General features: G+C 34.4%; 1 protein-coding gene across 2 annotated transcripts in view; it reads left to right on the top strand.

The window, feature by feature from the left end:
- SGCZ (sarcoglycan zeta) overlaps window positions 1-23,549 on the top strand; it is a 451,809-nt gene that overhangs the window by 401,082 nt on the left and 27,178 nt on the right. For both annotated transcript variants that reach the window (XM_027676459.1, XM_027676460.1), the window contains one exon: window positions 3,819-3,941. In XM_027676459.1, the coding sequence (XP_027532260.1) occupies window positions 3,819-3,941 (123 nt within the window). The remainder of the gene's footprint in view (window positions 1-3,818; window positions 3,942-23,549) is intronic.

The following is a 23,549-nucleotide window of genomic DNA, read 5'->3' as shown; positions in this document are numbered from 1 at the left end:
GTAATTTGAGATTATCCTTTGGATTCCTGAACCATAAGTATGGTTGCAGGACAAGGACATCTCTAACATTCCATATTTGGTTTGCGTGGGAAGGTTCTGGTAGTGTGTCCAACAGAGCCAATGTCAGCCGGCTCAAAGATGGACCCATTGTTGGCCATGGCCAAGCCAGTCAGAGATGGTAGCTACACCTCTGTGATAGTATATATATGAAGGAAAAAGAAGTTGCTGCAGAGAAGTATTTGTGGTCAGAGAAGAGAGGAATGAGAATATGTGAGAGAAACAGCTCTGCAGCACCGAGATCAGTGCAGAAGGAGGGGCAGGAGGTGCTCCAGACTCCAGAGCTGAGATTCCTCTGAAGCCTGTGGTGAAGACCATGGTGAAGCAGGCGGTCCCCATGCAGCCCATGGAGGTCCATGTGGTAGCAGAGATCCATCTGCACCCCATGGAAGCCCCATGTCAGAGCAGGTGGATGCCCAAAAGAAGGCTGCGACCCTGTGGCAAGCCTGTGCTGGAGCAGGCTCCTGGCAGGACCTGTGGAAAGAGGAGCCCATGCTAAAGCAGGTTTACTGATAGGGCTTTTGACTTTGTGGGAGGCCCACCCTGGAGCAGCCTGTTCCTGAAGGACTGTACTCCATGGGAGTGACCCACACTGGAGCCGTTTGTGAAGAACTGCAGCCCATGGGAAGGACTCATGCTGGAGAAGTTTGTGAAGGACTGTCTCCCATGGGAGGGACCCCATGTTGGAGCAGAGTTAGGACTCTTCTCTCTGGGGAGGAAGAAGCAGCAGAAATAACATGTAATGAACTGGCCATATATTCCCTGTCTCCCTGCACTGCTACAGGGAATGAAGTAGAGAACTGGGAATAAAGTCCACTGTGGTGGACTCCTTGCTTTGCAACCCATCACTGTTAAAAAACCATGTTAAAAGCCCAGTCTCCTGGGCCATGATAATAAACACTGGTTGTATTGTATCTTTTCTTTTTTCGTAATGAGTTGAGTGGAGCATTTTGATATTTACTTCTACAACAGAATTCTTACCTATGCTTTTCAATAACAGTTCAAAATGCAGCCCTTGTGAAGTGCAATGCAGTGTATTCTAAGGCCTTAGAGCAGAATAAAATTTAGAAAATGACTGAAAACTAAACTAGTGCAGAAAAAGAAATATACAATTCCAGAAGGGCTTTGAGATTTTGAAATCTCAAATTTTTGAAATATTTTTTGAATATTTGAAAATTTCAAATTTTGAAATCTCAATTTTTGACTAAATTAGGAAAAATGATTGCTTATGATTTTTCCCCAAAGTGATATATTTTTGGTAATTTTTAATATGGCTTTCATAAATTTTGTGTTAAATTAATGCCTTTTAATTGTATGCCTTTTAAATATTTCAAAATTAAGAACAAATATTTCCAAACCAGAAATAAACACTATTCCAAAAGTGTATCAAAAATTGAATGTTTTGATAATATCAGAACTTATTTAAAGTCTGAAAAAAATTCAACAGAAGCAGTAAGAAAATATAGCAAAGAATAAAATCTAGGCATTGTAAAAGGCTTATGTAAAATGTAAGTGTTTATGCTATTTGATTTTGAACCTTTTAGTCTATGATTAGGGCAACATGAACAACTCAGTAACAGGCTCTTTTTTTTCTCCCTCCAAAGGACACAGTGGCAAAATATCAATGGTACACAGAGAGGGCACAAATGTTATTCCAGTTATAAATGAGTGGTTAAATACCAGCATGCATTCTTATTTCAAATATGAAGCTACCACTTATTTTGTCATAAATAATATTAGCTTCAACTCTGATGGTATCTTGAACATCTTTCTTCGAACCATGAGATCATGATGTTTCTGGAAGCACTTATATTCAACAAGAAAACATTTATCTTTTTAGCCTCTGCTAGTCTTCCCATTCTGAACCATGAGAAGCATTCTGGAATAATTATTTTTGTGCAATGGTATTTAAAGAGGATTACACCTTGGTTTTACTGTTGTAAACAGTGTTTGCTCATGACTATCGTGTTTCTGTTGCTGGACAGATACACAACAGCCTGTTGAACTCACCAGAGGTCTGATAAAGCCTCTTCTCACTGGATTTAATAAAATAAGCACTTATATAAAAAGTAAATATTAATATGTTTTTAATAGCTTTTTAAAATGATATCTTTACCTGTGACACAGTGCAAGAGAATAAAGTATCCTACTAAACTGTATTGTTGACATGCATCACTAGCTAAATGATTGCATTTTAAACAAAAAATTCATATGTGCCGAGGGGGCACCCTTATTGAGGACATCATCACTGACCTTTGGAAGGTATTTAAGAGTAATGGATGAATTCTGTAAGACAGGTATTTATGAATATATATTGTGATGCATTTACCTGATGGACTATTAGGCTTCATTATACCTTTTTATTGGTAAGCATTCTGGAATGTTTGTGAGGTGTAGCATTTATCCCGTGGCTGACATTACATTATCTGAAATCTGCCCCATCTGTCTTTACAAAAATTTCATATTTTTTCAAAACAAAGGCAACAACCTTTTTATCACATTTTAAAAAAAGTCCAGTTGTAGAGAGAGGGGGGAAAAATACCACTTTTACACACTTACAACAGAATAAACATGTTTAATTTCAACAAAATGGGGTATCACAAGTACTTTTATAGTTCCTTTTCATTTTCTTTTTACTTTCATAAATTAAAAATAACCAGAATTTTTTACAGTACAAACATAAGGTCATGTGAAAGTAAGAGGAATTGTTGTTTTGATTTCTTAGCTGATTCTGCAAATTAAGGGCTGTTATGGCAATTCCTTGTCCAAAATTAGCTATTGCAGTTTTTTAATTTTATTACATATTTTGATAATGTACATTTGCATATTAACCTGAAAACTTCTATATTAGAGAAGCAGGAGGGTTTACAAACCTATAAACCAGACTGTTAAACTGAAATGACATACATGGTTTTCTTTGTCCATAAGGCCTTCCCCATAATTTTTACCCATATAGATTGCTTCCAGGTGTACATTACAATTCAAATTAGGGATCAGTGATAAAATTTCAGATAATTATTCCCTCAAACCTTATATCTTGCCTTACATCTGGTTGTGCCATATGCAGTTCATTGCTTTTCAACACCATTTTCAGAAAGAATTTGGTAGACAAAACACTGAAGAGTAAGGATAAGACTAGTAAATTTAAAAGCATAATAAATTTAAAAGAGTTTTGATATCTGCAACCTTTTTTATTGGAGTTAGACCAATTCTATATGTCTGTCTAATTCAGAGTTATTTTAGAGGTTTTGATCTTTGAGATATTTGGAAATATTGTTTCATAAAATATGACATAAATTGTGATATCTCAGTTCATCTTTTTTAGTATCTTGATTTTTTTGTTTTGTTTTGTTATTCTTCTGTTTAAGTTTTAAGTAGAGCTGAATGAAAAATACCTTTTTCTGCTGTGTTGCTTTGTTTGTCTTTATGGAATAGGCTAATGTGTTATCTTTTTTTTTCCATTGACAAGAAACTGAAATTTAAACTGGATAAACCCCAGAAAGCTCTGTCTGAACAACTCTGAAATAGGTGTTTTTCATAATTACTTTAAATTCTATCCTGATGCGAAATAGTGAAATAATCACTCTTCAAATTATTTTAACAGTATTTTATAATGCAAATTATCTATCAGGCTTACAGAAAGCCGAGTATTTTGTCAAAACCTCATGGAGTCGATATGTTTTGGATATTTCATATATGCTGATGTTTACTTTAATTCTTACAAAATATCTTAGATGAAACAATAACTTACTTGATTTCAGGAGCTGATGCTGTGGAGGCTCAGTGTAAGAGATTTGAAGTGAGAGCAAGTGAAGGTGGAAAAGTATTGTTTTCTGCAGATGAAGATGAGATTGTCATTGGAGCTGACAGGCTGAAAGTAACAGGTATGGTAATGATAAAGTGTCTAAATAGATGTAAACAGTATATATTTTTTAATATTTTTAGTAATAATTAAACAACTAATCTTCTACAAAATTTTTAGTCCCTTGTAGAGGAAAAATTCTTCTCATCATCAGTGATTGTTTGACCAACCAAAAGATGCTGCATAATCTAAAAATCAATTCCTCTAAAGGCAGAGATGAATTTAAAGTCTGCAGGATCAACTGTGATACAAATCACACTTACCATTGTGATTTGGCTTTTATGTGTTACCATTAAAGCATTGTTTTGTAGTACGTATGCCATTTGTTCAGGTAATGCTCCTTCACAATAATAAAAACTGTTGTCATATACTATGACCTTTGTTTTTTCTATATACAAAGTATCAAGTATAACTTCCATCTGAATTAACAGTATGTACTCTTCATTACTTCATGAGGCTCAGCTGAACCATTGTAAATAGAAATCTTGTCTTGACTTGAGCATTTGTTCAAGAAAGTAAGAAAAATAGTTGTCATTACTAAATATATATATATAAGTAACTCATTTGATATTACTGTTATGGATTCACCCCAGCTGGCAACTAAGCCTCACACTAATACTCAGTGGGGATGGGGGAGAGAACTGTAAGACTGAAATTAAAAATACTTATGGGTTGAGATAAAGACGGTTCAACAACTGGTAAAGCAAAAGTCATGCATGCAAGCAAAGTGAAAAAAGGAATCCATTCACTTCTTTCCATGGGCAGTCAGCTGTTCAGCCATCCCTAGGAAAGCAGAATCCATCATGTGTACTGTGAAAAAGAAGAATCATGCTGAATCCTGCTAAGGTTCAAACTCAGTCATAATATTAAATGCTGAGAAATTTAATCTTAAATATAAAATTGACATAAGAGACTTCAAAGTATATATCAAAAGATGAAAAATAAAACAACTTACAAATGACACTAAGAATTAGATTTCCTTCCACTGAGAAATGTAATCATAAGTTTTAGATGTCATGGTAATAATTCTTTAATCAAACTTTTTGGACCATAAATACTCTTTTTGTCCAAAGATTCTGTGATACCTTTGAATTCTCCAGCAAACGTGAAAAATTGTGAGTCCCTGTGAGCTCCATCAATCAGACTGCATTACTTCACATGACATGATATGACTGATGAAACCTGGCAAGACATCATAATGTCAAACATCAACCAGAATTTTTTTCTTTACTTTATTTTTCTGAGGCGTGTGTTTTGATTATCATGATGCCTTTGGGGTGAATGTAGGAAAGGAATCATTGAAGAACAAATAAAACAAAAATTGAATATCAAAAAACAAATATAAGCTGTGCTTATTTGGAAATTAAACTCTCACATGTAGTTTTTTAGGTGTGGTACTACAATGAAATGATTTTATTTTCTTATGTAGCGATTGATAGTGTCTCTTTGGAAACACTTTACTGTGAATAGGTCCAATAAATGATTCATTTTGATAATAATTCTCTGAAGTATGCCCATTTCATGGGCATTTATAGACTACTATGGCAATGTGGGATTTTTTGTATATGATTTTTTCTCATTTTAGAAGAATAAACATATTTTTTAAAAAATTATCATAAGGCAGTCTAAGAAATTCTTGATTAATAAAAACTTGTTAGATTAAGTGGACAGCTTCTCATTGATTATTTTTGTAACATTTTTATTTGTAAGTTTTTATATAGGTAGCCTATTTTAGGGAGAAAGGTATAGTAGAAACAATTTATCAATATCAATATCAATATCAATTTATTTCCCACATAAGAAATATATGGAATCAGTAGTACGTTTTGTTTTGAGATATTGCAACTATATATTTCCCTATTAAGAGTCTGTCACTTTAAAATTAGGCAGTTGGCTGATTTAATTTAAAATACTTATTATTCTTTCCGTTGTTACTTTAGCTTTTTTGTTTAACTGTGTTAACTCTTTTCTACTTGATTGTTCAAGGAAAGAATAAAAAAGACTTAACTTTTTGCTTTATTAGACAGACCTGTTAGAATTGCAGCTGACTATTGCCCCTTTGAGCAGAGATGCTTCCTGCCACCAAGTTTAATGTATATTACAGAGCTTTGTAGGGAGCGAAAAGGCTTGATGAATTGAACATATTGTTGAAGAACTGGGAAATAAGCAGGAATAAGGAGCTGATTGTCTGGTGGGCTCAGAGGTTCCTTTCTGCACATGGTTAAACCTTTCTCCATCTCTTATATTCGCCCTGTCCTAGTGAATGGACAGCATCTGTAGTATCACGGAGTCTCCTCCACTCTTTCTGCAGTTACAGAACAAGAGTATCTGCTTGACTTTAACTTCTGTTATCTAAATCTTAATTCAAAGTTTCCTGCCCTTTGCTTTTATTTTGTATTTCTTTTAATTGCAATATGATCTCTGTAAGCTACTCTTGTAGCAGAGTTGTATTGGTCACCCTTGTCAATGAGAGTACAAGCATATATTGTGAGGCAGCTTTACCCTGCCAGAGTACTTTTGAGAGAACAGATTAAGGCGGCCTAGGTCGGTATGCATTTTTCTGAGACAGTGCTATGAAAGAAAGTTATAATTCTTACTATAAAAACTTTAACTGTATGTCTCTGATAGTACAGTTTGTCGTCCTCTTTTTTCTTAAACCAAACTTGTATCTACCAGCTGTTTAAAAAGTACAAAGGAACGTGGACCTTGTCTAGATACAGTCTAACTACTCCTACTTTTTTTGACAACTCAACCAAGGTTTTTTCTCTGACTTTTGAGGTGGTTTTCTCAGTTAAGGCTAGATACCCATTATCAGAAACTCTTTTTTCCCATTAAATTTATATTGTTTTATCCAAATTATACAAATATTTTGCTTTTTTGATAAGAGTATTTCTCTCTCTATGGTTTTTGAAGGAAAAGAGACAGCAATTTGATTCTCATCTTGTCTCCTACATGTTCTTCTGATCTGTACACTTCCATCACTTTTCTATAGTGTTCTTTGTTTAACCATAATTTTATTTCTGACCCTTTTTCTGAGACCCATAAAAACTATACTGTAACTTGTTTTGTTAAAGGTTTTGCATGACTGCTAAATCAGTTGTACTTTTAGATATGGTTTTTCATGTTTATTAATCATGTTTAAAAAAAGACAAATTAAATAAGTCTTCCATCAGAAGCTATTGCTGTTCTGCAATCAAATTCAATTACGTTTTCTAGATGTAGCACATAAGCTGTGTCGCTTTTTCTAAATAACCCAGTCTAAATTGTTTGGAAAATATTACTCACCTTTATGGAGACTAATTTATTTTTTTCCCTATTACTTTCTTAAATGCTGGCTTGTTTTCTTTCATACCTTAATGCTGCATGTCTGTGCACAGGACCTAAAGTCCTTTCTGGGTAGAACTGAATTTTTTTATAATGATAATTAATATGTCAGCAAGAATATTTTTCCTCTAAAAATAAATAAGAAGCTAATTAGAAAATTGTCAGTTATTGTTTTACCACGATTTTACTAATAGTTCTATAGAGTTCAACTCCTTCCATAATTTTTGGAAACCCAAAACTTCTAGATACATGGGGTTCCATGTCTGTATTATATGACCTCATATATTTAGATGAAGATCACTTTGTTTCCATATTTCAAACATAAGAATAGATCTCATTATGGAAAGTGCAACTGTACTGAGGTTTGCACATTGTTGCCAGCAGTAGTAGGAGAAACAAAAAGAAGAGGCATAAAAAACTTGCAGATCATTACAACTTCCTAAGAGCCTTCTTCCTTGTCAAATAGCACAGCTAAGTAGAAAAATGGAAATCAGAAAAGGACAACATACTTCAGTTGTAATGGAAACTTTCTCAGATTAATAGCAGGATGTGTATAGGTCAAATCTAATTTGACACCAGAACAGTGTCAGGGAAAAATCTGTGAAGGGCTGGAAGTATATTTTTCATTACACCAAAGTATATGCTTACAGTGGGTTCAGTGTGGCTTTTAATCAGTCATTAACTTTACTAGATGAAGGATGAGAAGCTTGATGTATCAAGGAAACTTCAGAAGATACCTACATACTTATATTCTGATAATATTCTAATAATAGTCAGAATTAACATGCAGAGGAGTGCATCAATACTTCAGTTTTGATTTTAAGATTATGATGCAGGACTGTGAGTCTGTAGGTAATTGAAAGGTCTTCCAGAGTAGTTAAAAGGAAATGATAAAATAGAAATATGGCTCATGGCTATAAAAAGGAAATATGACAGAAATATGAGGAGATATATGTGAATTGCAAATTAGGTTGCAAAAGTAGAAATAAAATATTTATAACAAGTACTGAAATGTAGAAAAATAAATTATTATTTTATGTATGTTGTTATTACAGTAGGCGTATGTCTAGTTCAGAGACTGAATAGTAATTTCAGTATGAATGGGAAAGAAGATCTTGGATTTACCACATTCAGTTGGTGGATTGTCATTCAGGACAGATGGAGTTTGGAGAGTGAAGTGGCACAAGATGAAGGGAAACAATCATTTTAAGCTGGCTTATGCAGCCAAATTATCTGACCACAGTAAAACTACTGTATTTGATATTGTTCTAAAAAGTTAATCCTTTAAGTAGATAGGCCAGATTCTCAGTATCCTAGACACTGCATGAACCAGAATTCTTTTACCATTGTCTCTCAGTAACAAAAATGCATCATATACACAGGATTTCTGTGTTTCCTCAGTAATGTCTACATTAATATTACTCCAAAATGTACTAGATGAATAAGGTTTCTGATAAGCTTATTTAGATCTCAAGAAAGCACTCAATGTCCAGACTTGTCTGTATGAGAGCTCTGATTGAAAGATAATATTATTGTGGTAATCTAATCACTTGGCAATAGAACAACCTGTCAGGGCATTACTCTAAAGGTACAACTACAGAGCTGATTACAATCATATGCACGTGGGCTCCAAGCTGTCTATGAACTGAAAGATGTATAGGCAGGCTACAAGTGGTGAGACTAAGTAAATAAATTTCTTATCCAGGACATTGCATAAATAGATTTATGCAATAGTTAAGGGTAGAATGCACCCAGCCAGCTCAGACTCCAAGCAGTGTGTGCTTACAACAGCCTCCAGGTGACAGTGGAGACTGTTGAAAGACTAGACTCACCTAAAGATAATAACAACTAATTTGCAAAATAAAGATTTTGACTTTTGGCACTTGAACAAAAACATGCCAAGGAACAGAAGAATTGGTCTCAGGAATGTACGTAAAGTGAAATAAGCCTTGGTAACATAATTTCTTTTGGAAAAAGGAATAAACCTAAAAGCAGACAAATATGCAAACAGTTCTGTCAGCCCAGGAAAACATGTTCAGTTTCTTACAGCCATTTCACTGAAAAATATTCATCTAGGCTGTTGTGTAGACAGAGACATAGAAGGAGCCAGCATATAGTCAGACAGAAGAAAGGAAAAGAAAGGTAAAAAATAAAACCAGCAAAATTATACTCTTTTGATGTACAGGGAGAAGAAAATCATCCTCTACCTAGAGAGTTAACCTTTCTATAATCCATATTTTCTGAATACCTCTCCTTAAATAATCAACTTCTTTTTTTGCCTCCTTTTTCATGATAGCATCATGACATAAGAGGAGACAGATTTCAATCCTTTCCTCTCATTCTGGGCTGTAACCTGTTTAATTCTATTAAATAAGGTGGGTTTTTTTGAGTTGATTCTGTGTTTGTCTTAGCTGTTCCTTTGCAGAACACAACCACCAGTTATCCAAAGTTAGTGAAGCCTATTTACCCTGTTCTGGTAAAGAGCAGTATCAATCGAGAGCCTGGTTCAAACTTACAGAGTGAATCTGATTTTTGGACTAAACTTTTGACATCAGGATTAAACTATTGGGTATTTGTGACCAATGTAAGAATTAATAATTTTAGGAAAACCTACTAATGTCTGCATTATATGACCTGTCATATTCCACATTCCCTGTTGAAGAACTATGCAAAGTCCAGAGATGCAATTTAAAATACTTCTAGTTTTGAAGTGTTTGAATTGGATGATTCCAGGCAAATCCACAGGACCTATGGAAGGGTCAAAGCTCAGTGGAAAATTGCCCCATTATTAATAAGCTGAGATAACCCTTAAATCAAAACAATACATCTTGATTGGAAAATAAACACTAAACCTTCAGCAGGTTTAGATGTAGGAATTGGGTATTGATTGGGTTCAGATTTTGTAGTAACATTCTAACTCTTAAACCTAAGCTAAACCTGACACACACATGCCCTCAGGCTTTATAGTTTTGAAAATACACATTTAAATTGCAGCAGTCAGACCCATCTCTATTTTTAAGATATAACCACTCACAGGAGGAAAAGGTGAATCACAAAAGAGCTCCAGCATTACTATTTTCCTTTTTTTTTTTTTTTTTTTCCTTAAAGAATTTGCTTGTGGTTTATTTATGCCTGGAATCAAAATTTTGTTGTTGAAGATAAGAATCAGGCTGCAGAATACTACAGGATTTCAGTTCAATCAAAAGAGTCTTTGGTTCCAAATACTCTCCCTATAATGATGACACTACAGGCCAAAAATATCTTGCTTTGTCCTGGAGCAATATTCTCATTAGATGCTAGAAGATGAGATAATTTGAATTTCAATTTGTAAAGCTTTCAGAATAGGAAAAATACTATTATATTTTCAGGGAATATTGCAGGCATCTGACTTTTTGCAAAGAATATACTGATGTACCTCTTACTGTGAGCCATGTAATACATGTCAGAACTGCACTTCATTTTCTCTGAATTCTATCCCAAACCAGTACAAAGTAGCTTTTTTATTTTTATCCTACCTTAAGGCAAATTTTTATTCCAACTTTCAGTACAAGCTAATGTATTTAGTAGTCATAAACTACATGGTGAGATTATATATGCGTTATGTCACGACATACATCATACTTCCAAATTTACTTATGAATGAACAGGAAGATCTTGGCTCTAAATTTAGGTAGAAAATAGCTCAAATCCTCTTGTGAAGGTACTGTTTGAGTGCAGGGCAGTCACAGTTTGAAACAAAGCCTTACTCAGAGGAAAAGGCAGCAGATCCCCACCAGTAACATCTTGGACTTCACTGTTTTCCCTAGATCTATTTATAAAGCAGGTATGCAGGCAAAGGTGTGAAAAACATAGATTCAAATAATGTCTCCTCTGCAATACATTTCAAAGCTTATTTATAGCAGACTCCTATAAGCTAGGAATAATTTCACACACAGGAAACGACTCCAGAAAAAAATTATTTCACCCACGAAAATATGGCCTGCAGCTTTCAGCCTACATTGTGAATTTAAATTCCTATCCTCACTGTGGCTAATGATGAGTTTACATTTCTCAGTGTCTGACAGCATTAAATTCAGCACACCAAGACACAAACATAATAAGCCATCATTTTGGCTGTGGAAAAATATCATCAATGTATATAGGCCATTGTATTTGAATTAAAAGTGTATAACAATGTAGCTTTGTTCAAGGTTCAGAAAGTACAGAAGTGTGTGTGTGTCATAAAGATTAAGAAATATAGATAGAAATGTTTAAGAATTCAGAATAGGAATTCAGAAGTAAGAGTGGCAAAAGTCAACATGTATTCTATAGAAGGCATGAAATTATATGTGGTAAGAGTTATCTCATAATAAGAGAATGAAGCAAAAACTTGAATATCCAGGCAAAACTGTATAATTGCTCTGAGATTCAAAAGGCAAATGGATTCATACTTCATGGGTATTGTTGAAAGGGCAAAGAACCTATGTGGTGATGTTGATTACCAAACTAAAAAGATTAAACAGATTAAGCTTTTTATAAAGAAAAATAATCATCTAATGCACAGGGATTAGTGACAATATTTTGGAATATTATCAACTTCACTTTTAAGTAAAATTCTGTACAGTGAGGGGAAGATGAGAAAGCTGCATAAATAAGCACACTTCACTACAGGTAGGGATAGGATGAATAAGCTGAGCAAGGTAAAGCAACCAGACATCTCTCCTTTCATAAATCATCATACTGTGGTTGGTAGCCTGCACCAAGACCTACACATCGATGTGTTCATAGATAAACTGAACTGAATATGCATAACATATATTCTACTGGTTTGATATATGAAGAACACTCATATTGATCCTGTTAATACTAATATCAGTAATGGATATAGTGGGATATATTTATCTTCCTCTTCCTAATTAGAAAGCATTAGAATTCAGTTTTATGCTAACTGTTCCTCAGCACATATCTTGGTTTTCATTGCAAACATTAGATAACAGGTTTGTAAAACATTTGAAACTTATTTTGTGAGCTGTCTAGAGAAGCACTGCTAGAGAACAGATCTAAGCACACAAATACACATGCACACATGCACACATGCACAATCATACACATACAAATACCTTCCAGTTCCTCCAGGCAGTCTTACCACTTTACAAATACCACAATGTCGTTTAGTTCAAGTAGAGACTTTTCCCTTAAGTCATCATCATTCTAAACCAATATGATACCTAAGATGTGAAAGAAATGACAGTGAGTACTATAGGTTACACCACTTACAGTGTTAAGAGTGTGTTTTTGTGTCCTTTTTCTACATCACTGTTTGCAAAGCAAATGTGTTATGTTGGTCAGACGTCTGGATACAGCAACACAGAAATTTTTAAAAGTACTTGAATATCATGCTAAGACACAAGATGGTTCCAAGTTCAGCAAAGCAAAATACTAGCATTAGCCAAATGCTAGGTTCACTTGAAAAATTTCTGTCCCAATTTATGGTTGAAAGCATGAGGTGGAATTGGTAGTTGCATCTGAAAGTCTTTCCTCATTAAACATCAAAGGGATATAGCTTTTTAAAAAATAATTATATTCATAACAAGCAAGCTAATTATATTATTTTTGCTATTTTTATCTTAGTAGCATTACCAAACAATGGACTACTTTTTAAATATGTTTTTACACTCTCAGTGTGGAACAGAGAAAATGCAATAGATAAAGAATACTGTAAAGAAAGAGTATCTATCAACAAGTTTGTTTTATGTTTTAGCTGTCAGAGCTGTTTTCAGGCTTTTTGTAGTTACAATTTTTTCTTCTCACTGTCATTCTTGGCGTTACCTTCTTGGTTTATATTCAGATTTAGGGTGAAAGGAAAATAGCAATTAGAGTCTGAATTTGAAGTTTTAATGAAAATACTCTTTTTTTTTTTCTTCTTGACAGGAAAATCTAACAGTAATTCAAAACAATTTCATGTTGACAAAACATTAACGTAAAAAATTATTATAAATATTGGAAGAAACTTTTAATACAAAACAAGGGAAGGAGCAGAGGGAGTATCCTGCTGCAAAAACCAGAACATATTACTTACAGTGATAAGATACCTAGAGGCCAGAGGGAGACTAAAGGACAAGAAAGACTAAATCTAAAAGAAATATATTCCTTTGGAAGATTTAACAATAAAAGAATAGAGGTCTTTCCCAGTCACATTCTTTTCAGTGAAAGCTGAAAGGCTGGAGTGGTGAGCATCATGACAGTTTATTAACAGGATAATATAGAGAAATACCTCTTAGATTTCATCTGAAGGAAAGGTAAAATAAGAAAGATTTTCTTTTTTGTCTCTTAACCTGTATCTAAAACTAGTAGGGGCTTTTGTTGCTAGTTGGACAAAGAATATATATTCTTTCTGTTTTAACTTAAAAATTATAAATCAAAATAACTGATTCACAATGACTGTCAAATTGTATGACATTCTGTTCCCTAGGCATGACTGTCCTGGATTCAGTTTTCTGTTCTTAAAATGCCTGAACATAATGTACTTTAAGAGGATGTGAATAACAGGTTTCTCTGGCAGCTGACTACACCAAATTTTCATGCAGCAAAAAAACCTGCCTCACTAATTTTAGCCAGATGTGCCTTGGTATGTAGTGGAAAAATGCTTAAATCTTAGAAGTCTGAATTCATGATAGGTATGTGAAAGGTGAATTTATGATAGTTGTATTGCAGCAGTGACAAGTGTGATTTTTGAGTCTCTCCTGATTCACAAACAGTAAAAGAGCAAAGACTAGATGAGAGTTGTGTTGCAAAACTCACAGCAGAGCTGGACTGTTGCAAGATTTTCCAGGTAATCTGAATTGTGGTCATAGTCTGAGTCCTGGATAATGCTCCTTGGTGACATAGAAGGGAGTATTGAGACTGACACTGATAAATTACTCTGTGACCAGCTCAGTCCCATCTTGAAAATGGAGTGGTGGATCTAGCCCTAAATTACTGCCATAATCCCTCTTTCCACAGCATCTGCAAGGTATGTGGCAACTCTCCTGTGGTTCTTGCCTGAAAAAACATCTGAGGCTTTGGCAAAAGATGTGTATTTCAGCCAATGTTCACATCTTGCAGTATGATTTAGTATCTTGTCCCCTCCTGCAGAAAATGCTATCTTTCCTGTGATTGATACAGATCACGCATAGGCACATGTTTACTATCATGACCATTGATGGTTTACAGTCACTGCAGTTAACTGGTTTAAAATACACCCGCTTCCATTTTATTGCTGAATGAAAAGATTTGCTTCATGGCTGTGCAGTCTTGAAGATGAAAATATTATGTGACAAAATTATTGTTGCACATTCACTCTCTGTTTCACAGCTGCAGAATTTCCATTTAAAGCTGCAGTAAAGACTTACCTAATGGCAAGTTTGAATGTACTGTAATCTGGGTAATTTACTTCTTGAGAGAAAAACAGAACATTAAAAAAGAGCAGGAACACAAAGACAGTCATAATAGGTTATAATCACTAGTAGTAAAATCAATTTTTTTAGCAACCTTGTGAGGAACTGATATTATAGCTTCATTTTATTTCTCATATCTGAAAAAAATAGACTTTCAACAATTAGAGATGCTAACATTTTTGTTTAAGTTTGGTCTAATAGGAGCAAAAATGCATTATATCTACATATCTCTAGTTTAGCATTGTAGAAATATGTGGGAGGATACTTTCCAGATTTTCGTTTTTGCTTTAATATTAAAGTATTTGGAAGCATTTGTAGTCTTTTAAAACACATACTATGTACTTATATATGGTGGAGTCCTACAGGGTGCACAAATGCACTTATTTAAATATTTGATTATAATTTATCAATGGCATGTAAATTCCAATACAGTAAAAATGCTATAGCAGAGCTATTTAAAAAATCTGGATAACAGTCCTCCTGCTTTGTGGCCTCCTTTGCATAAGTAAAACAATTTCCTAAATTGTAGTAATACAGCAGTAATTATCACATAACAATTTTTCAGTATGCTGCAGTAATGGCAAAGTAGAGAACAGAAATAAATGCACATTTCCATATGGCATAGAGAACTGACCACTAAAACCTATATAAGGTACCCTATGAAGCAGTTTCAATGCTAAGGGGAAATTAGGTGACTTCTGATATGGTTAAAGTGGGATTCCCAAACGAGATTTTCCCAATTTAGATAAAATTCAAGTCATCAGTTGCTGATCAGATGGTGAAGGCAAAATCTTCAACGTGCTTAGTTTGTGTGCATTGTTGCTCTAGTCTCAGTCCATTGTCAGTAGTTAACTAACCTCTAGAGATGCCACTTTCTCTATTTTGACTATAGATAAAATGTAACTAATCTGTGCTCTTAAGGTAGCCAATGAATGAGATGTCTAGACTTAATGGCGAAATTCCTGGTAAATTCCTCTGAGCTTTTGACTTTTCGAAATCAAACCATATATTTATGGAATATTTTAACTGAAGGGCAAATGCCCTTTGCTTTTATCAAAAATTAATAATTCAGGGGTTCTTTAGAGCTTTTTGAAGCAAATGCATTCCAGCCTGTACCTGAAATAGTGTGGTCAGCAGGAGCAGGGCAGTGATCGCCCCCCTGTACTCAGCACTAGTGAGGCTGCACCTTGAGTACTGTGACCAGTTCTGGGCCCCTCCCTACAAGATGTTTAGGTGCTGAAACGAGTCCAGAGAAGGGCAACATGGTGAAGGGTCTAGAGAGTACATCATAGGAGGAGCATCTGAGGGAGCTGGGGTTTTTTAGCCTGGCAAAAAGGAGGCCCAGGGGACACCATATCTCTCTCTACAACTACCTGAAGGGAGGTTGTAGCCAGGTGGGGGTTGGTCTCTTCTCCCAGTCCTCTATTGACAGGGCAAGTGGGAATGCCCCAAGCTGTACCAGGGGAGGTTCAGGATGGACATCAGGAACAATTTCTTCACTGAAAGCGTGGTCAAGCATTGGAATGGGCTGCCCGGAGAAGTCACGATCCCTGGAAATGTTAAAGAAACAACTGGATGTGGCACTTAGTGCTATGGTTTAGTTGATAAGGTGGTGATCATTCAAAGGTTGGACTCGATGATCTTGGAAGTCTTTTCCAATTTCTATGAAATTGGGTATACATTCCTGGCTAGGTTTTGTAGGTAGGCAGCAGTACTCTATAGTTCTGAAAACTCGAGAGTTTTCAGGGGTGAGAAACAATTTTCTCATTCTCTCATTTTTTACTTGGAATATACAAGTTTATGTCTCATTCTTTTACATTCCAGGTGAGTCCCCTGGTTATGAAGCTATTGACTATTGTTTGATAGACCTTTCATTCATTGATTCATTCATTTTTCATCAAGGAAACAACAATTCTGCTTTGAAACGTATTAACTATTCATTAGGGCATAAGCCTGAGTGTTCCAAATTCTAGGGTTATCTACTACAACAAAGTGAAAATGTAATCTTTTGATTTATTAAATATGAAAATAATCTCATTAAAATTCCATCTTGTGAATGTAGACAGGAACAGTTTTAGTTCAGTGCTCCACTATGGTGAACACATAATAATTTACACCATTTTAAGAAAAATGCAAATTCAGACTATCATATACATATATCTAGGAAAAGATGATGAATTTTGAGGGGTTAATTTAGAAATTATTTACTGTGAAATTTAAATGTAAGCTTAGTCTGTTCATGTATCTAGCTACTGCAACTTCAAGGAGACTGTATCAATTCAAGTAGAAAATGGTTGTATTTCATTGTTTTTATTGTCATGTGTATCTCCATCTGTCGTACATAATTGGGGAAAAAAGTAAAAGATGTTACAAAAATTATTATTTTTTAAAACCTAATTTCTGTAAACCCCTTATATATATTTCAATTTTGTTCATGTTTTGAGGAAATATTCAGTTTTAATGTGACTTCTCAGCAGTTAAATTTACATTTATTGACTTTTTTCACCCCAGAAATAGCAATTAGAATAGCCATTTAAAATAGCCATTTCCGATTATTAATTGAATTATATTAATTGAATTACCATGCTCAGTCCAAATTTTATTCGAATAGATTCATTTTTTCAGAAAAGTAGAAAAGTAAACCAACTGGTGGCCAAACATAGATTTTGGATGTGAACCTTCAAACAATTATATGGACGAGAAAGTGAATACATAGGCATAATCCAGTTTCATTTGCATTGCAAGACAAGAGGTGTCTTAACTGCCTACCATTAGGAAGCAATGTCTCAAATGTTTGTACTCAGTAAGTTAGGATGATATTTAAGATAAATACTGACTGTTGCAATTTTGCAAGTATTTCCTGGAGCTGCAATTTGCTTTGATCAAAATTTAGCACATTTGAAAATGTTGAATTTTAATTTATTAGGGAACTTGTTCTTATTATCTAAACGAATGGCTTAGTAGAAGTCTTGCTTTACTAAGGTTGCCATACAGAAAATATGCATCAAACATTAGTCATATTCAAGGGCCTTGAGTAATGAATCCAAGTCATTAATTTTAGAATTTACTTTTTAATTACGGCTTACCTCAGATGATTTCAATGCTTGTGCTTTAGTTTACAAGTGAAATACTTCATCTGTCAGGCTATACTACAACTTCCTACCTATAATATACCTCCAATATTGCAACATCAGTTTCATATCTGAAACCTTCACTGTTTAACGTTAGTCACTTTTGCTGCTGAGGGACTCTGTAAGATTGAAATGCCAGCAATCATGTCAATCATGTTTTCAAAAAATAACTCATTTTCATTTTAGTTATGTACACCTCCAGAGCAAAAATCCAGTTGAATCATACTTTTTAATACAAGTACCTTGCTACATTTCAAGCGATTTATAAAATTGGAAGTCTTGAAGAACTGCACAACCAATTTGCAGGCCAGAAGCTGCACTTTGACTCATCTCAAAATAAATGTTAATAACTGGGTTTTCATAAAAGAACGAACAAATAGTTTATGTGGTCTTTTTATGATCATTGGTCTTTTTATGATCATTTGCATAGTTGAATATTTCTGGGTTTTTTCCAGTTTGGCAGTGATTAGCTCTTCCAAGGTCTTTGTGATGAACAACAGCTATCTAAACTCACAAAAGCCCTTTTAAATTTTAGCTATGTACACATGGTAAAAGCACTAAGAATTTTCTTTGTTATTGCAATTAAATTTTTAGAACAAATGTCTCTGTTTTTAAGGTCTCTTTAATGGTAAAACAATCTTGATAATTACTCCTTTTTCTCTGTGAACCCTGTGGATGCTTTACCTTAATAATTATTTTGAAACAAGGGACCCCTGGTGGCCTAGTGGTTAGCATGCAGGACTCTCACTGCTGTGACCTGGGTTCGATTCCCCGGTCCCCCAGGCAGATGGAGCTCGTTAGCCCTGTGAGGCCATCCATCTATGAGAAGGTCACTCTAAACAAACCTACGTCCTGAGGACCTCACTGCCATTGTCCAAGCTTGCTTGGCCCCGGCAGATGAACCTTAGGATTAAAGGGTGGGCTCAGTTCAGCGCAAGCTGTGTCTCACCTAAAAAATCCATTGCGCAGGCTGGAAAGGTGAAAGACCTTTCCCAAAATCTTCGTTCGCGAAGACTGGCCATTATTATTATTTATTATTTTGAAACAAGTAAAATTACAAGCTTCAAAAATAATAAATATTTTACAAACTCTTCCTAAAATCTCTAACTCACAGGATAAATTGGCATTACAATCTAGTAGTTGCATAGTCTTAGATACTGGATGTTTTTGAAAAATCTAGTGAAAGATCAAAGCAGTAAGATTCAGCTGCACCTGTGACACTGCAATTCCATCTGGTTTGTACACATCAAAATGGTACACAATTCCATTTTCAGTACATATGATTTGCTTTCAAGAACGATGTAAAGGAGTGAGATAATGGTAATATATGGGTCATTTTCCACAGCAAAATAATTCATTCTCAGCTTATCAACTCTTCAGCCAGCATTCTTTTCACAAAAAAAAAAGCTCAGGTGGCAGTCTTTTCATCCTAGTGGGTTATTAAGCCTCTGAAAGGTACCATTTTGTTATGTAATCTAACTACCCATAAACTATGAAAGGATTATTTGCTGATTAAAAAAATGACAAAATTTCCTCAACATGAATACATAAACAAATATAATCCAGAACCAAATGCCAATGTTGTACTTCCATTGTTTTTATGAAACTTGTCATTTCCCAAAGGCTGTATTTCAGGAACCAGTAAACTGAGCAGAAATAAGTAGTTTGCACTGGTCTCTCTCAATTCTGAATATTCATTTTCAGCAGGAACATGTGACTGGTTTTGCTTGTAGTGAAATGGTCATTTTGATTTGCTCTGTGTCAGAAAAGAGTAATTTTAAAGGTCTGGTGTTCATAAATCAGCTATGCATAAAGAGGTTTCTCTATAAACACAGAATTGAACTTTTGGCCTTTTTGCCTGATTCAGACGATTTACTGAGTTTTCTCTAGCAACCTCTATAAAAACTGATATTCTTTGATCAGTAGTTTGCCTGCACAAATGCCTCAGTGAAATCTTGACTCATTCTCTTCCAATGGAAACTGGAGGTGTCAGTAATTTAATTCAGTTACACTTACAGTTTTGATTTCACATCCTTTGCACCTACTCCATGCTCTTGCTATTTTATTTCCTCTAAAAGATTCACTTTTTATAGTTATCCACTCCAACTCACGTTCCTTTGAATTCATTTCCCTAACTACTTCCTTTTCAGCTGTACTTGAAAGAGCTTGAAGGTTCAAGTCTTTTATTTTTATTCCTTATTTTGTACGTTTCATCTCTCACTAGAATTTCACTCATCTCAAAGTAGGTCTTATTTATAATTCTGTAAGTCAGGGAATACAGTTAATAGAATCCTCTCTTATTTGTGTAAAAAAAAAGTATTTTAACATTGTAAATTATTAAATACCTGAAGTATATTTTTCATTAAAAAAAAATCATGCTATTCCCTTTGAATCTGAATTTATATTGTTATATTTATCATTAATTAAAAGGTATGTTCATAGTACCATTTCTTAACATTACTGAAATACATAATCTAAATTCCCATCAAAGTACTACAGAGTTGCATATAGTATATTGAAAAAAGAATATTATAGTTGGAGATATTTTTGAAGCCATTTTTTTTAAGGATAAAGCATTTGCCATAAGGACTGTTATACTTTCGCTTTTGAGGCTGTATGAGATGAAAAAACATAATAAGGATTGTATCTTCAAATAGCACAAGGAGCACATTTGGTTTGGTTTTAGCTTTAACTATATTTTATTTAATTATATCAGTTTATCTGTAATTTTACGTGCCTGGATTTCCAGTCTGCTTGGACAAACTTGGTCTTTCTTTCCAAATTTATATTTTCTTTGGAGATAATTGCCTTCTCGTCTTTTAAACTAATGCTGCTGACAGTGAGGAAATGCTAAAGCTCGTTTAGAACAAGCTGTCATTTAGCTTTTGTTATCAGTTTTTTCCTAATATTATCTTTGATTCTTCGGGTTGATTTAATGTCTGACTCATACCACAGTGATGTTTTATGCATCTTTGCTTTGATAATGCTCTTTCAAACATTACAGACATGGTCTTCTCATAAGTAAAGACTGGCAACTCTGCATTCTGCTCAGTTATTTACATCTTCATATCCCACTGTCACCTTCAAAAATATAAAAAGCCCTTGGCCTTGAAAGCATTTAATTTTACTGATGAAAAAGATGAATGGGATCTGGAAGCACATTCTGATTTTGGACGTTCAGCTCCCATAGAGTTTCATTATGAATGAGCTTGAGCTTTATTTTGAGTGACACAAGGTCTGGCTATGTAGACATGCTATTCCTGCCTCTTAAAGGTAGAAGAATTGCAAGTCAAACTCAAATTTAAAAAACTGATTCTGCGCAGCACCTCTTTGAATACTTTTAGGAAAAAATAGATGCTAGTTTTATCCTTCCTGTGGTTCTCCATAACACTCAGCAAAGTTTCATTATAGATAGTGGATTTTGTTAGTTTTTTTGTGAGATCTTCAAAGGAACACCTGTAATAAAATTGTTTCCAGTGTTCTTTGCCAAGATATTTGTAAAGGTTATAGATTTCTGGAGATAAAAACTAGGAATGTAATTCATTACTCTCAGAAATCTTCTCTTCCTCTCTTGGATACTCCATACTAGTAGACCATTTTACAATGAAGATATTTTTCTGATTTGTTTTTTTTGGTTGGTTGGTTAGGTTTTTTCTTTTAATGAAGGTGGAATTTAGAAAATTATTAACAGTTTAAGTTTACTCAGATTTGTTTTTGGCTTCTTGCTCAGGCAAGAACAGTATTAACACTGTAAAATGAGATTATCAATTTATAACCTCATTCTGCTTTCAAATCCTGGTAAGATCAAAGATCGGTTAACTAAATATTATTAGTTAACTGCAGAAATATCTAAATAATTATCTTCATTGATAGCCACATTTCTGAAAAAAAACCCAAAACACCAAACTTGTGTAATATTTAAATACTTAAATAATTGAAAATACTTTATACTTTTTAAATATTGTAGTAATTATAGTATTGCCTCTGTTGTGTTGAGCACTTCTTACACAGATACTGTGAGATACCGCAGATATATTCTTAGATTTACTCAGAATTCAAGGCTCCGAACACAAGAAAGCTTCTGTTGTTGAAATATGACAATTAATCCCAGACTCAACTGTAATGCCAGAAAGTTTTCTTGATGTTATTTTGATAGAAGATAAATTTTTATTCAGTTCTTTCGCCTTTGCTGGCGATTGTCTTTTGGAAAGACATTCACTCAATAGTTTTGCGCTATTTGCATTACACAATGCCCAGTTGTTGTGGTTTAACACCAGCCAGCACCGAAGCCCCACATAGCCATTCGCTGACTTGAGATAAAGACAGTTTAATGGGGAAAGTAAAAACCAAGCACACAAACAAAGCAAAACAAGGAATTCATTCGCTACTTCCCATGGGCAGGCAGGTGTTCAACCACCCCCAGGAGAGCAGGGCCCCATGTGTAACAGTGACTTGGGAAGACAAACACCATCACTCCAAACGTCCACCCAGCCCTTCTTCCTTCTTCTCTGCACTTTATATACTGAGCATGATGTCATATGGTGTGGAATATCCCTTTGGTCAGTTTAGGTCACCTGTCCTGTCTGTGTCTTTCCCAGCCTCCCAACTTCCTCACCAGCATGGCAGTATGAAAAGCAGAAAAGGCCTTGGCTCTGTGTAAGCCCTGCCCAGCAATAATAGAAACATCTCTATATTATCAACAATGTGTTCAACGTAAATCCGAAACACAGCCCCTTATGAGCCACTGTGAAGAAAATTAATTCTGCCCCTGCTGAAACCAGCACACCGGTAACATCATCTTTGGAGAAGGAAAGTTAAGTTTATGTAAAGTTAATGGACGACAAAAATAATGGCATTGGGCAAATCAGTAAACAAAAATAAACGTGATGATAGTTCAGGGGGAAAAAAAAGAAGACAAAGTTTGAATGCCTAAGAACACAGGTAGGCTAGTGCTATCTATTAAATATAAATTGAGTGGTATAAACAACTTTTATGTCTTCAGACCTTGCATCTGAGAGTTAAGAGAAATGCTGTTCATTATGTATCAATTTCCTGAGTTTATTATTATTTTAACAAAGAACCTGCTATGATCAGATAATTATTGTTTGTCTTTTTTTCATATTCCTTTAAAAATGCATTTAAAATTGATTATTTAAACAGCTGTCTTTTGTTCAAATAAATTCCTTGAAAATTTACCAGAATGTTATTTTTTTTCATTGAAAAGGAGTTTTTAATGAAAAATCTTGGTTACCAAATTAAAGATGCAGAATTATCTTTTTCAAATTCAACCTAGTTATAGAAATCAAAATTAAATAGATAATCAATTCAGTTTTAAGAAATCGTTACCAATTTTCATTGCTTTGATTTTGAGTGCCCAGTAGGAGATACTTTAGTGCCCACTACCAACACTAAATCCAAAACACATTCCAGAGAAGTTTCTTTAATTTCTTTGAGAATAAAGCTTTTCAATGAGAAAGGTCTGATGGAAGGAAACTCTGAAACTGTCAGATATTGAGATTCAGCCAGCAACTTCAGGGAGTAGACTGTTATTTCAAAACTTTTGAAGGCTTGGCATCTCAATTTCAGTAATAAAAATAACCATAATGCAAAATACAGCAGATATTTCTCTAGTGTGTTTTTGTCACTGAAACCTGTGATATTATTTTCATTTTCTGTAAAACAATCATTCTACAAAGTTTTGAGATAAGCACTCAGGCAAATTGTTGCTGAAAAATTTGTATCTATAAGTGTTTTCAGTTT

This window comes from Neopelma chrysocephalum, unplaced genomic scaffold (genome assembly GCF_003984885.1).
Source record: "Neopelma chrysocephalum unplaced genomic scaffold, ASM398488v2 Primary Assembly neopelma1_42, whole genome shotgun sequence".
Taxonomy (NCBI): domain Eukaryota; kingdom Metazoa; phylum Chordata; class Aves; order Passeriformes; family Pipridae; genus Neopelma; species Neopelma chrysocephalum.
The sequence above is the reverse complement of the archived record's forward strand: the minus strand, read 5'-3'. Positions and strand labels throughout refer to the sequence as shown.